Source organism: Microtus pennsylvanicus, chromosome 4 (assembly GCF_037038515.1).
Source record: "Microtus pennsylvanicus isolate mMicPen1 chromosome 4, mMicPen1.hap1, whole genome shotgun sequence".
Taxonomy (NCBI): domain Eukaryota; kingdom Metazoa; phylum Chordata; class Mammalia; order Rodentia; family Cricetidae; genus Microtus; species Microtus pennsylvanicus.
Window position 1 is genome coordinate 67,982,753 of NC_134582.1, and position 15,934 is coordinate 67,998,686.

The 15,934-nt window shown below is 49.2% G+C and overlaps 1 protein-coding gene across 3 annotated transcripts in view; it reads right to left on the bottom strand.

Annotated features, from left to right (window-relative positions):
* Window positions 1-15,934, bottom strand: part of Lama3 (laminin subunit alpha 3) — a 224,241-nt gene that overhangs the window by 13,084 nt on the left and 195,223 nt on the right. For all 3 annotated transcript variants that reach the window (XM_075969274.1, XM_075969275.1, XM_075969276.1), the window contains 4 exons: window positions 13,898-14,037; window positions 12,814-12,945; window positions 12,481-12,634; window positions 3,961-4,130 (listed from right to left, as the gene is read on the bottom strand). In XM_075969274.1, the coding sequence (XP_075825389.1) occupies window positions 3,961-4,130; window positions 12,481-12,634; window positions 12,814-12,945; window positions 13,898-14,037 (596 nt within the window). The remainder of the gene's footprint in view (window positions 1-3,960; window positions 4,131-12,480; window positions 12,635-12,813; window positions 12,946-13,897; window positions 14,038-15,934) is intronic.

The window sequence follows — 15,934 nt, forward strand, 5'->3', positions numbered from 1 at the left end:
ACTCCCTAAAGATGCAGGGGCTTCCAGAAGTCAGAGCACACTGGCTGTTAATACAGTCAGTACAGTTTCCTGATCACCTCTGGAGGAATTACACAGATTTCCTATGGCAAGTTTAGCTAGTGGTATAAGTCCTAGCATATGGCAAGAATTCTAGCATATGCTAGTACCTTAAAAATCAACATTAAAATTATGGTAAAATTCACATGTCCTAAAATTTATCATCTTCATCACTTCTGAGTGACCAGTTCATTAGGGTTGTGCTAATTCATAATGATGCACAACCATTTATATAGCTCCTCTTGGTGTGAAACACAAACTCTACCCTGTAACTAATTCTTCATTTGCTTAGAGGCTGGCTACCCCCCTGTCTCAGCGGACCTGACTGTTCTTGGTACCTCATGCAAGCTGAGCCACACCCTCACTAATACAAACTGTTTATACCCAATGAATGTGCTTTCTATTTGTGTGTCTTCATGGGAAGGGAGGTGGTAGCAGGAACAGAGGCAGCTTGAATAATGAGAATGTGATTTGGGCATCAGGTGAGTGCGTTCTATGGGACAGGAGTGCTCTCCCCATTTCTCTGCCTCCCCCCACCCCAAGACCGCAACTGTCCTGGAAGAGGAATTAGAACATACTATGTAGCCAATAATTGAAAGCTAGTATTAATTTACTTGATGGCTTAATATCATTTCCAGATCAAGCCAAGAAAACTTCCTATTCATCCGTTCATCAAGCCAGCTAACCAAACAACAAACATTTACTGAGAGCTCAGTAGGTAGAAGGCACTGTGCTAGGCCCTGGAAATACAGCCATAGAATTATCTATGGTGCATGGGAACCCATAGATGGGTTCATTTAGGACAATATGAAAAGGCAGTAGAGACGCAGGCATCAACGGATGTCTGTGTTGGCTCCCTGCGGTTCATGTCTAATACCCAGTAGAGGACCCAGACCAAGTTCATCTTGCTACTGTAGCTATATGGGCAGGTTCTACTGCATAGTACACATTCAACAAATATAGTGACTAAATTGAGTTAAGGAGGAAATGAATAATTCAGAAGTAGAATCTGATGACAACATTATGCTGTTAGTTCTTTGCTTTTCAACATTGTGAGTCTAAGATTCACATTTGTTCATCAGACGAGCAGGTTTCCTAGAGGGCAATGTTCTTCAAGATGAGGAAGAACCCATATTTGTTAAATGAATTGCCCAGATGGCCCACAGCTCCATGTTTCTCCTGACGTGTCTGATCGCCTGTGCCAACTTAAAAGACTATTGGGATGCACTCCAGAACACACAGCACATCACAGACGTGGGCTCGGTTTTCAGGCTTGACATTGGCTTTCCAGAGCTATTTCTTAAGGCAGTCTTCTTGCAGAAAAGACTAATTAACATTTCAAAAAGGCAGCAGTGGATTCGCCTCCTGGAACTGGAACCGGCAGAGCAGGGCAGAGCAGCCAGGAGTCCCCCTGCCAGAGGAAAGGGGGCGCAAGAGCACACGCTCACATATTCACTGGTGCAGGGTCCAAGTGACAGCACCAGCTTCGTGGGACAGTGGGAACACAGCTAGGACGCAAGCTGGATGAGGACAACAGCTCACGCCGGACCTGGCAACTTCTGAAGACATGATTGTTAAAACATTTGGGACTGGGGTAGTTTATGAGTGCATATGCCAGTGTGATTTAGAGACACACCCTTGGCATGTCAACAAGAGCGTCTTCCAGAGAGGTTTAACTGCCTGGACTTCGGTAGCTCCACTCCAGGGGCTGGGATCCCTGACTAAATGAGAAGAGGACGAGCTGCCCATCAGCCACCCATCTCTCTGCTTCCCGACTGTGGGTGTAATGTGACCTCATGTTCCTGCTGCTTTCTCTGCCACATGGACTGTGCCTGCAAACCATGAGTCAAATGACTTTTCTTTCTTGTTTTTATAATAGATGAGAAAAATAACTAATACTGTAATGACCAGCTTTCTACTCCTTACCCCACTCCCATCCCACTTCACCTTCCAATATGTTACCTCGATGAGAAGGTATCAGGGTTGACTGTGAGCAGGTCACCATGCTAAATGATGAAGGGAGAAAATGCTGGGAGCTGCAGTGTGGGGGGGGGAGCTACAATGAGGGAGCTGGGGTGGAGGAGCTGGGAGTGGGATGTGGTGGGGAGCTGCAGCAGGGGAGCTGCAGTGGAGAAGCTGCAGAGGGGGAACTGGGGGTGGGAGGTGGTGGGGAGCTGCAGTGGAGAAGCTGCAGAGGGGGAGCTGGGGGTGGGAGGTGGTGGGGAGCTGCAGTGGAGAAGCTGCAGTGGAGAAGCTGCAATGGGGGAGCTGCAGTGGGGGAGCTGAGGTGGGAGGTGGTGGGGGAGCTTCAGTGGGGGAGCTTCAGTGGGGGAGCTGCAGTGGGGGAGCTGAGGTGGGAGGTGGTGGGGGAGCTTCAGTGGGGGAGCTGCAGTAGAGAAGCTGCAGGGGAGAAGCTGCAATGGGGGAGCTGCAGTAGAGAAGCTGCAGGGGAGGAGCTGCAGTGGGGGAGCTGCAGTGGGGGAGCTGGATTGTGGGGAGCTGGGGACAGGAGGTGCTGAGGAGGCTGGGATAGTCAAGGCAGCATCTGAAGATGCCACTTCTTTAAGATGAGGGACTGTTGTCATTCAGGTCAGTTTGGCCAAGAGAGCAGAGCTAAACAATGGGGCCTCCCTTCCCAGAAGTAATGACATCATCAGGAGAAGGACCAACTAAAGGACATCCGGCCTCTTTCTGCTCTGTTCTATAAGCCGAATTTCAGCAAATGAGAAGTTCTGAGAGTTTCCGTGGGGTCACTGCTTGCTCAAGCTTTTCCTTGGGATTATTCTGACACTCCTATCTGAGTCATCCTATGGCTGAGTGGACTTCCAAGGGCCAGTGTCCTTTTGAAGTATTAACCGGTCACCATTGTCAGCAAATCAATATTAACCCGTTATAACCAATGAGCAGACGGAGGCTAGAGAGTGATGAAGCATTCACTGAAATGTCAGGCAGACCCAGAAGCGAGTAGAGAGAAAAGACACACTGTGTATGAAGGTCACAAAGGTACACCGAAGGCGTGCTACAGAGGTACAGGACAGTCCTCAGTTGTCACAGTGTTTGAATCTGCTGAACATGGCAAGCGTGATAAAAATAGACACTGTGCCCAACGCTGACCCTTCTGAGATGCTCTCCCCATCAGGGGCCCCTGAGGACTAGATGGCTTTCTCAGGGCGGTGCTGCAGCACGAAGCCCACTCCATTCTCCACTCTCCCAGCCTGTGCCTGCCTGCTCCCTCCCCATACGAACGCCTGCGTCTCCAGACCCACCTTGGCATCTGTACCACAGAGCAGCCAAACTGGCACATGACACAGCCAGTGTGAAACTATTAAGCACAGGCCAAGAACCAAGAGTTCAAGCCGGGTTTTTGGCTTCCTTTCCTTCCCGTTTCCTGCAAGACACCTGGAAAGGGCAAACCTTGCTTTCCTCCTTCCAACATCCTTAGTGTTTTCATTCGGTCCCACTCCCCAACAGGACTGCATCTGGTTAGCATAAGAAAGTCTGAAAGCATTCTCTGCGAACGTTCTCTCCTAAGAGAATGATTTCCCTTTCAATACAGAGCGCAAGAGAAGAAAGGTGCTTTATCACGTAAATAATAACTAGCTCGGGGGTGGGACCGCAGCCTTATTTTTAGAATGCCATCAATTCTCAGCCAGAGCGAAGCTGATTATGTGGGCCCTGAGCAGCAGAGGCGGTGACAGCAGCAGTCACATTTCCATTCCAGCTGTAGTTGGGGGGCAGAGCACATGAAGGCCCCGACGCCCCCTGTCTTATGACTCTTCCTTCAGGGGCACGGTGTCGTTGGGATTAGATGCCTCCCGGGGAGACTGGAAAATCGGCTCTGACTTGGCACCAAATAGAACCAGAATATATATATATGGAAAAGAAAAAGAAAAGGAGAAATACCTGGGTTTCAGTAGCTCCTGAGGAAGCTTGAATAGCAAGTGGCTGGTGGGACTGTCCCCAAACTGGAAGGCTCTGTGAGTGGCCTGGGTATTGAGAGGTGGCAGGCAGGACTTCCTATCTTGCCATGCCTCCATGCTCCCTGGGGAGGCCTGAGGTGCATCCTGCAACAGCTGTAAGGGAGAGGAAAGAAAATAAGAACCCAATGGGGAGCGGCAACTGGAGGGCAGCATTGCTCGCCTGGACCAATCAGTTTTCACTTCAGACTCTAAGTGATAAGACCAGCAGAAAAACAGAAAGCTTAGCAAAAATCCCCAATGGGTCTCCCTGCCGAAAGTCCTTCCAGTGTGCCATTTATGTGGAGACAGAGAGGAAGGTGGAAACTTCACAACTTCTTTACTCTCCTGTAGACCCATCCAGCCGCATCCAGTGTCTCAGTGAGGCTTTTACCTTCAAGAAGTTATGAATAGGGCTGGAAGACATGACTTTGGAGAATCCAAATATTCCTTTTTTCTTATTTCATTTTTGGGGAGAATACATGCTACTCATGTCTTATTTAAATCTAGCCTCTTTAGGGGAAACTGCCACATCTGGGACCGCCAGGGATCCAGCTCTCCATCCCATCAGGAGCCATCAGGGATCCAGCTTTCCATCCCATCATGAGCCATCAGGGATCCAGCACTCCATCTAATCATGAGCCACCAGAGATCCAGCACTCCATCCCATCATGGACCACTGGAGATCCAGCACTCCATCCCATCATGGACCACCGGAAATCCAGCACTTCATCCCATCATGGACCATCAGAAGAACCAGTGTTCTCAGCAGACACCCAGCATGAGGCATCTACAGGCAGAGTAGGACATAGAGCCAAAAACCTGCCATCTCCCCCTCTAAGCAATTCCCTTGGGCTTTTGTAAGAAGGGAAGTGAAAGACTGAGAGAGGGACAGAAGGACAAGGGCACTGAATCTTTCCTCACTACTGTCAGCATTGACTATGGCATAAAATTCTGCCTTGTATTGGGCCACGCTTTCAACATTTGAGCAGTAGTTGTGCCCAGAGAAGCTGATGAAAGAAACTGAGTCTCCAGATGGCCCTCTCTTCACATCAGGGTCCAGATTCTGATGTTTAGGTCTGGACCACAGGGATCAGAGCTCAATGGGGATTTCCATAGTCCAAGTGAAGGCTGGGGATTTGCCTTGCTAGAAGTTGGGTCAGGATTGAACTTGTGACTCTTGATCCTGGGCAATGACTCTTGAGAGGAAGCTGTTGGGAAGAGTTGCTGAGTAAAGATATGTCCTAGCAGAGAGAAACCAAGGTAGGATCTGTTGTTTCCCTGCTGGACATTGTTCAGCGGTCAAGCTTTTCCTTAGAACCAGCCAAGATGAAGCAGAGAGAACTGGGGGTCAAGCTTCATGTCCCACTTGGCATTGTACTGCTCTATAGGTGGAACCCTAGCTTCACTTCAGTCACTCTGAGAAAATACTTAGAAGAGAAAGGGGACATCAAGGCAGACACCCTAAACAGCTAATCAATCACAGCCATTGTAGGGAATGGAGGGAAATGTATGCACGCATGCTGACTGCTCAGCTAGCTTCCTCTGCTCTCACCATGCACACTGACTGCTCAGCTAGCTTCCTCTGCTCTCACCATGCACACTGACTGCTCAGCTAGCTTCCTCTGCTCTCACCATGCACACTGACTGCTCAGCTAGCTTCCTCTGCTCTCACCATGCACGCATGCTCAGCTAGCTTCCTCCACTCTCACCATGCACACTGACTGCTCAGCTAGCTTCCTCCACTCTCACCATGCACACTGACTCCTCAGCTAGCTAACTCCACTCTCACCATGCACGCATGCTCAGCTAGCTTCCTCTGCTCTCACCATGCACGCATGCTCAGCTAGCTTCCTCCACTCTCACCATGCACACTGACTGCTCAGCTAGCTTCCTCTGCTCTCACCATGCACGCATGCTCAGCTAGCTTCCTCCACTCTCACCATGCACACTGACTGCTCAGCTAGCTTCCTCCACTCTCACCATGCACGCATGCTCAGCTAGCTTCCTCCACTCTCACCATGCACACTGACTGCTCAGCTAGCTTCCTCCACTCTCACCATGCACGCATGCTCAGCTAGCTTCCTCTGCTCTCACCATGCACGCATGCTCAGCTAGCTTCCTCTGCTCTCACCATGCACGCATGCTCAGCTAGCTTCCTCCACTCTCACCATGCACACTGACTGCTCAGCTAGCTTCCTCCACTCTCACCATGCACACTGACTCCTCAGCTAGCTTCCTCCACTCTCACCATGCACGCATGCTCAGCTAGCTTCCTCTGCTCTCACCATGCACGCATGCTCAGCTAGCTTCCTCCACTCTCACCATGCACACTGACTGCTCAGCTAGCTTCCTCTGCTCTCACCATGCACGCATGCTCAGCTAGCTTCCTCCACTCTCACCATGCACACTGACTGCTCAGCTAGCTTCCTCCACTCTCACCATGCACGCATGCTCAGCTAGCTTCCTCCACTCTCACCATGCACACTGACTGCTCAGCTAGCTTCCTCCACTCTCACCATGCACGCATGCTCAGCTAGCTTCCTCCGCTCTCACCATGCACGCATGCTCAGCTAGCTTCCTCCGCTCTCACCATGCACACTGACTGCTCAGCTAGCTTCCTCCACTCTCACCATGCACACTGACTGCTCAGCTAGCTTCCTCCACTCTCACCATGCACGCATGCTCAGCTAGCTTCCTCCGCTCTCACCATGCACGCATGCTCAGCTAGCTTCCTCCGCTCTCACCATGCACGCATGCTCAGCTAGCTTCCTCCACTCTCACCATGCACACTGACTGCTCAGCTAGCTTCCTCCACTCTCACCATGCACGCATGCTCAGCTAGCTTCCTCCACTCTCACCATGCACACTGACTGCTCAGCTAGCTTCCTCCACTCTCACCATGCACACTGACTGCTCAGCTAGCTTCCTCTGCTCTCACCATGCACACTGACTGCTCAGCTAGCTTCCTCTGCTCTCACCATGCACACTGACTGCTCAGCTAGCTTCCTCTGCTCTCACCATGCACACTGACTGCTCAGCTAGCTTCCTCTGCTCTCACCATGCACACTGACTGCTCAGCTAGCTTCCTCTGCTCTCACCATGCACACTGACTGCTCAGCTAGCTTCCTCACTCTCACCATGCACACTGACTGCTCAGCTAGCTTCCTCCACTCTCACCATGCACACTGACTGCTCAGCTAGCTTCCTCTGCTCTCACCATGCACACCGACTGCTCAGCTAGCTTCCTCTGCTCTCACCATGCACGCATGCTCAGCTAGCTTCCTCCACTCTCACCATGCACGCATGCTCAGCTAGCTTCCTCCACTCTCACCATGCACACTGACTGCTCAGCTAGCTTCCTCTGCTCTCATCATGCACACTGACTGCTCAGCTAGCTTCCTCTGCTCTCACCATGCACACTGACTGCTCAGCTAGCTTCCTCTGCTCTCACCATGCACACTGACTGCTCAGCTAGCTTCCTCTGCTCTCACCATGCACGCATGCTCAGCTAGCTTCCTCCACTCTCACCATGCACACTGACTGCTCAGCTAGCTTCCTTCACTCTAACCATGCACGCATGCTCAGCTAGCTTCCTCCACTCTCACCATGCACGCATGCTCAGCTAGCTTCCTCTGCTCTCACCATGCACGCATGCTCAGCTAGCTTCCTCCACTCTCACCATGCACACTGACTCCTCAGCTAACTTCCTCCACTCTCACCATGCACGCATGCTCAGCTAGCTTCCTCTGCTCTCACCATGCACGCATGCTCAGCTAGCTTCCTCCACTCTCACCATGCACGCATGCTCAGCTAGCTTCCTCTGCTCTCACCATGCACGCATGCTCAGCTAGCTTCCTCCACTCTCACCATGCACACTGACTGCTCAGCTAGCTTCCTCCACTCTCACCATGCACGCATGCTCAGCTAGCTTCCTCTGCTCTCACCATGCACACTGACTGCTCAGCTAGCTTCCTCTGCTCTCACCATGCACGCATGCTCAGCTAGCTTCCTCTGCTCTCACCATGCACGCATGCTCAGCTAGCTTCCTCCACTCTCACCATGCACGCATGCTCAGCTAGCTTCCTCCACTCTCACCATGCACACTGACTCCTCAGCTAGCTTCCTCCACTCTCACCATGCACGCATGCTCAGCTAGCTTCCTCTGCTCTCACCATGCACGCATGCTCAGCTAGCTTCCTCCACTCTCACCATGCACGCATGCTCAGCTAGCTTCCTCTGCTCTCACCATGCACGCATGCTCAGCTAGCTTCCTCCACTCTCACCATGCACACTGACTGCTCAGCTAGCTTCCTCCACTCTCACCATGCACGCATGCTCAGCTAGCTTCCTCTGCTCTCACCATGCACACTGACTGCTCAGCTAGCTTCCTCTGCTCTCACCATGCACGCATGCTCAGCTAGCTTCCTCTGCTCTCACCATGCACGCATGCTCAGCTAGCTTCCTCCACTCTCACCATGCACGCATGCTCAGCTAGCTTCCTCCACTCTCACCATGCACACTGACTGCTCAGCTAGCTTCCTCCACTCTCACCATGCACACTGACTGCTCAGCTAGCTTCCTCTGCTCTCACCATGCACACTGACTGCTCAGCTAGCTTCCTCCACTCTCACCATGCACACTGACTGCTCACCTAGCTTCCTCTGCTCTCACCATGCACACTGACTGCTCAGCTAGCTTCCTCTGCTCTCACCATGCACGCATGCTCAGCTAGCTTCCTCCACTCTCACCACACACACTGACTGCTCAGCTAGCTTCCTCCACTCTCACCATGCACACTGACTGCTCAGCTAGCTTCCTCCACTCTCACCATGCACACTGACTGCTCAGCTAGCTTCCTCCACTCTCACCATGCACGCATGCTCAGCTAGCTTCCTCCACTCTCACCATGCACGCATGCTCAGCTAGCTTCCTCCACTCTCACCATGCACGCATGCTCAGCTAGCTTCCTCCACTCTCACCATGCACGCATGCTCAGCTAGCTTCCTCCACTCTCACCATGCACACTGACTCCTCAGCTAGCTTCCTCTGCTCTCACCATGCACACTGACTGCTCAGCTAGCTTCCTCTGCTCTCACCATGCACACTGACTCCTCAGCTAGCTTCCTCCACTCTCACCATGCACACTGACTGCTCAGCTAGCTTCCTCTGCTCTCACCATGCACGCATGCTCAGCTAGCTTCCTCCACTCTCACCATGCACACTGACTGCTCAGCTAGCTTCCTCCACTCTCACCATGCACACTGACTGCTCAGCTAGCTTCCTCCACTCTCACCATGCACGCATGCTCAGCTAGCTTCCTCCACTCTCACCATGCACACTGACTGCTCAGCTAGCTTCCTCTGCTCTCACCATGCACGCTGACTGCTCAGCTAGCTTCCTCCACTCTCACCATGCACGCATGCTCAGCTAGCTTCCTCTGCTCTCACCATGCACGCATGCTGACTGCTCAGCTAGCTTCCTCCACTCTCACCATGCACACTGACTGCTCAGCTAGCTTCCTCCACTCTCACCATGCACACTGACTGCTCAGCTAGCTTCCTCTGCTCTCACCATGCACACTGACTGCTCAGCTAGCTTCCTCCACTCTAATAGTCCAGGCTCCTGACCAGGCAATGGCGCCCCTATTTTCAGGTTGTTACTCCCCACACCAGTTGAGGCAATCTAGACAACACCCACAGATACACCCCCACACACGTGACAAGTCAACCTGACCTAAACTTTCTTCTCAGGTGATTCTAAGTCGTGTTAAGTTGACAAACAAGTCATCACAGGTAAAACTGTTGTCCTGGTGAAAGCCATTTTGCAAGGAATCTTCTGAAACCTCCTTCGTAATTAGGTGTTCCTCTCTAACCCCATTGAAGACAGATATGGTGCCAGAGTGAACACTTGATAGCAGCTGTCTGCACAGCCAAAGCCAGGCCTGGTTGTATAAGCCTGCAAGTCCTCACTTACTCAAGAGGCTGAGACAGGAGAATAGCAAGTTCAAAGCCAATCTAGACAACTAAGTTAGACATGTTCTCTAAATGAAAGTAAAGAGGGGATAGGATGTTTGTCTAACAGTACACATACACACACACATACACACATCCCCCCACCACACACAACATATACACACACCCCACACCACATCCCCCAACCACACACACACACACACACCTATCCCCTACACCACACACACACACACCACAAACATCCCTGCACACACACATTCCCACACACACACACACACACACACCACATCCCCCAACCACACACACATATCCCCTGCACCACACACACACACACACCACAAACATCCCTGCACACACACACACACACATTCCCGCACACACACACACCACAAACATCCCTGCACACACACACACACACACACACACATTCCCGCACACACACACACACACCACATCCCCCAACCACACACACATATCCCCTACACCACACACACACATTCCCGCACACACACACACATTCCCGCACACACACACACACACACACACACACCACAAACATCCCTGCACACACACACACCACATCCTCCACACCACACACACATACACATACATATCCCCTACACCACACACACACACCACAAACCTCCCTGCACACACACACATATTCCCGCACACACACACACACCACACACACACATATCCCCTACACCACACACATACATACACCACATCACCTACCACACACACACACACACCACATCCCCACACCACAAACACACACACATATCCTTTACACCACACACATACATACACCACATCACCTACCACACACACACACAGGGCCACAGAGAGGGACAGACTACTAAACAGAAACACCCCAAGCGTGCACACCGTTGAATGGAGATAATCACTCACACCCATCAGAAATCTATGCGAGCTGCTTGAATTCAGGGCTATGCTTTCTGAGTGGCGGTGGTGATGGTGTTTCTTCACATTAATGGAAACCCTAACATGATTATCTTTAAATGTCAACTTGACACAACCTTGAATCACACAGGAAAGTCTTAATGAAGGGTTGTCTGAAGTGGGTCAGTCTGTGGGTACAACTATGAGGAATTAAGTTAATTGATGGAGGAAGATCCAGACTACTGCGGGTGACACCATTCCCCAGGCAGAATCCTAACTTGCATGAGTGGAGAAGTCTAGCTAGTCACAGCAACTGAGCAACCACACATTCATTTCTCTCTGCTCTTGACTGTGGGGTGATGTGACTGGCTGCTTCAAGTTCCCACCTCGACTTCCCAGCATTGATGGGACTATAACCTGGAATCATAACTGGCTGCTTCAAGCTTCCGCCTCAACTTCCCAGCATTGATGGGACTGAAACCTGGAATCGTAACTGAAATGCATGCCTCTCTCCCTTGAGTGGCTTCTTATCAGGGTGTTTTATCACAGCGTCAGAAACAAAACTAGGTCATCCCTACAAAGCAAACTATAAGGAGCTGGCTTGATACAGCCAAGACTACACTGCCTCTCTTCTGAGTGTCCCCGAGTCAATGTTGGCCAGGATGATCTCATTATAATACAGATTCCTCACAGAGGTGATTTCTGCTCTACACTTTTGGACAAAGGATATGTGAAGGAGTAGCATGATGTCCAACTGAGCATGCTCAAGATTGTACCTCCCCTAATGTGATGGGAATATTTTCTATATGAATGTTCATCAATTTCCCCAGTGATAGCCCCATGATTTCTTTAGAAGAAGCACTCTTGAGTTTTGGCATTCTTATGAGACACAAGTAACACTGCTTCCTTTCCTCTTTTGTCCCCTAGTTGGGCTGATTGGTGTCACAGTTACAGAGTGAACTCTGTAAGCATTTAGCTTCGGCCCCATTTTTTGGAGACTCTAAAAATTGACAAATTTATATCAAGATAAAAAATAAATGTTGAAGAGAAATCACTTTGTCATATTTTCAGTATGTGTATGTGTGTGTGTGTGTGTGTGTGTGTGTGCACATTTGTGTGTACATGAGCCTGTGTGAGCATGCGGAAGTTGGAGGCCATCAGGTGTCTTCCTCCATCTCCCTCCACCTCAGCCTTTGAGACAGGTTTTTCTCACTGAACCTGGAGCTCACTGATCCAGCTGGACTGACTGGAAAGTGATTCCAAGGATCTTTGCCTCCTCCGTGCTGGTCACAGGTGCGTGGTACCACACACCGCTTTTTTACATGGGTGCTGGCAATCCGAATTTGGGTTCTCATGCTTCTGTGTGACTGTACAACCCTGCTGACTGGGCCATCTCCCCAGCCTTGGCTTTGTCAACCTTTTGGTGCCTGTCAGTCAACTGCTGATGACCTTTTGGTGCCACTTCGTAGAGACACTAACCATTAGAGACTGGGTGATACACTACCCTTTCCCATCACCCCCTTGCCCCCCACCGCCCTAGGCAGGGTCAGGAGAAGTAAGACCCAAGGTAAGGCTTTGACACTTGCCTGATTGACATCGAAAGTCCTGGCCTTGTGAAGTCTCTTGGGACCTTTAAACAGCATAAGGAAAGGAGGCTTGTTTAGACTGCAGCCTCCCAGGGAGGCTTCCTTCTTGGTGGATTTACTGGCCAAATCCAGGACTTCGGGACTCTGTGACAACCTGGAATGAGGGCAAAATGAAAGCTACAAGCAAACTCTTGCCTAGGAAGGGAGACCCACTGTAGGCAGGGAGACTGTGTCGAAAAGAACCTTCTTACCGCCACGATTCCTACATGACCTTTCAAACACTGTGCAGAAAGGTCGGCTCTTATCGGTAACCACAGAGAAAAGATCACCCACCTTTGGACAAAAACATTAGTGATGCAACCCTCGAAATAACCACCTCCCAGGCGGAGGGACTGCTGGGCATTCGAGAAGTCAGGGAGCCTTTGGTTCCTTCTCATAACCTGGTCATCAATGAGGAATCGGAGGCTGAAAAAGGAGAGAAGCAAGACAAGGGTGAGACCCCTCGCAAACCAAACCAAACCAAACAACCCGAACACTGTGGGAACTGTCTGCTGTCTGACCCAGACTCAAATCTGTCACCCAATAGGACTGGTCAAATCAGAAATATTTTTTAAAGTGCAAAGTATTTTCACAGTAACACTTAGTTAAATAATATATATGTGCTGAAAGTATGCATCATAGACATCTGCTCAAGCAAGGTATTAAAAAAAGGTTTATTTGTTTTTATTTTATGTGTATGTGTGCATTGTTTGAATGCATGTCTGTGTACCACATATGTGCCCAGTGTCTGAGGAGCCAGAAGTGGGAATCAGATTCCCTGGAATTGGAGTTAAGAGTGGTTGGGGGCTGCCATGCAGGTGCTAGGAACTGAACCTGGATCCTCTGAAAGAAAAGTCAATGCTCTCAACTACTGAGCTATCTCTCTAGCCCCTTGGATTTTTGCAACATAAATAATCAATATAGTTTGCATCCATTAAAGGTATCAACCGGTCCGGTACCTCCAGGAACCCCTTTTTGTATTAATTTTAATTCCCAGTTTCTTCCCCTCTCCAGGAATAACAACCACCCCAAATTCTGATACAATTGATTTGCCCTGCCTTTAAACTCCTGGACACAAAGTCACAGGAGAGTACTCCTAGGTGTACCTTCTCTTACCCACATTTTTGGAGGCTCATCCACATCCTGTATGAAGGTTTATGATGGTGCCTCCCACATTTAGAGTGGGCAGTCCATTTTAAATTTCTATCTATGCACATACATCCAACCATTGACTTTTTGTTTCAATCAGGACAGGGGTACAACTAGGAAAGGGCTAACACGCAGCCAGCGAGCATCAGCACCAGGAAGAGATAGTCTGAAAAGCTGTGCTGGAGAACTCTGCTGGACTAGACCCTGGCAACAGAAAGAGCCCACTCACCCTGAGGTGTCGCTTATTACAGACACGTGATGTAGTAAGCCATCCATGTAGGTCTGTGCAGACTTGAAAATCGGGCCACTGCTGTCCCTGGTGCTCAATTCAATGTGACCATCTTCTAGGGTGACCTGCAGGCTGCTTGTCTGAAACCATCCCAGAATACACCATTAACAATTAATGTGCATTTAGGAATGACAAATGAATGAGCAAAATTAGGCATAAAGCAGTCAGGACGTTTTGACCCAAATATTTGGACTTTACCACCTGATCAAAAGATAATTTTTAAATAGTTTGTCTCCTTGTTGATGAAGATAAAGATGTCATGCAGATTACTTCAACACTGATGAATTTGTCAGTCTTTTTCTAGATCTACTTTTATTAGGCCCATTTAATTTTCTACTCAGCTGTATAGAACGTTTAATTCATATCTAATTCCCCCTATCTTTACTCTTATTTTGATGAAGTTATTTCTATCAGAATCCGTTCTCTTCTGCATGAATTTTATAGCAGGGAGGATTCCTTTCCCATGTAAGATTACAACAATGACTCCTTCTCTTTGATTTTCATAAACGTTTTATGTTCTGGTCATTATTTCTAGGAAGCCCAATTTTCTGGGTCAAGCTGTGCTCTTCCAAACATTGCTGAGATGACTGGTTCTTCCTGTTGATGAGTAACTTAAAGGCTATTTTAGAACAGCTGCCAGTTGCATTCAGTTTTTGCCATCAAATCTAGTTTCTAAAGTTTTCTTTAAGATGTGCTGTCTGTGAGCTTTCCTACTACAGCAATTGGACAGTGCACACTTAGAGTGAAGGCTTTAGTTGCTGTTGCAGTACTTGCTACCAATGGGGTCAATTGTGTTTCTTAAATAATCCCCTTTGAACTTGAAAGCAATGCCCCTAGGACATTTCTAGAATTCCTGTGCTGCACAGGATTGTTCTAACTTGTTGCTAATCTAATCCTTCCATCTACTTTCAACCATTTTGTGGAGTGTGTACTAACTGCACTTACATGTGGCAGAGAAACAAGGCTTAGGAATAAAGTGCTAGATCAGGGCTGGGGACATGACTCAGTCAGGAAAATGCTTGCCACAGGATGAAAATCTGAGTTCGGTTCCCAGAACCCACATAGGAAAAACTAGGTGCAGATGTGTGTGCTCATAATCCCAAGGCCGGGGGGATGGAGGAAGGACGATCTCTAGGCCTTGTTGGCTAGGGAGCTTAGCCTACTTGGTGAGCCTAGGCTAGTGAAAGACCTGTCTCAAACAAGGTGATGGCTCCTGAGAAATGATATAAGAAGTTATTCCTTTATCATACACATACACGATAGAATTCACAATCATATGACACAAGTTCACAAATACACACACACACGGGGGGGGGAGGAATAGTGTGGGAAGTCCTTCTGTATATGTATTGATTTTATTGGTTAATGAATAAATCTATTTCAACCAGTGGCTTAGCAAAATAGAGTTAGGCAGGAAAACTAAACTGAATGCTGTGAGAAAGAAGGCAGATTCATTGAGAAGCCATGCTGAAACTTTGCCAGTAGGCCATGACCTTTTGATGATGCACAGATTAATGGAGATGGGTTAGTTTAGAATATAAGAGCTATCTAGAAAATATGCTTAAGCTGTTGGCCAAACAGTACTGCAAATTGATGTAGGTGGGTCATCTGTCTGTGTGTTACTCTCATTGGCTAATAAAGAAACTGCCTTGGCTTTTTGATAGGACAGAAAATTAGGTAGGTGGAGTAAACGGAACAGGATGCTGGGTAGAAGGCAGTGAGGTAGATGCCATGAGCTCCGGCCCAAGATGGACATAGGTTAGAATCTTCCCAGTAAGCCACCACCTTGTGGTGCTACACACATTAACAGAAATGGGTTAATCATGATGTGAGAGTTAGCCAGTAAGAGGCTAGAGCTAATGGGCCAGGCAGTGTTTAAATGAATACAATTTGTGTGTTGTTATTTCAGGTGTAAAGCTAGCCGTTCGGGAGCCGGGTGGCAGGAACGTGGCCTGCAACTCCATCTACAGCAAATAA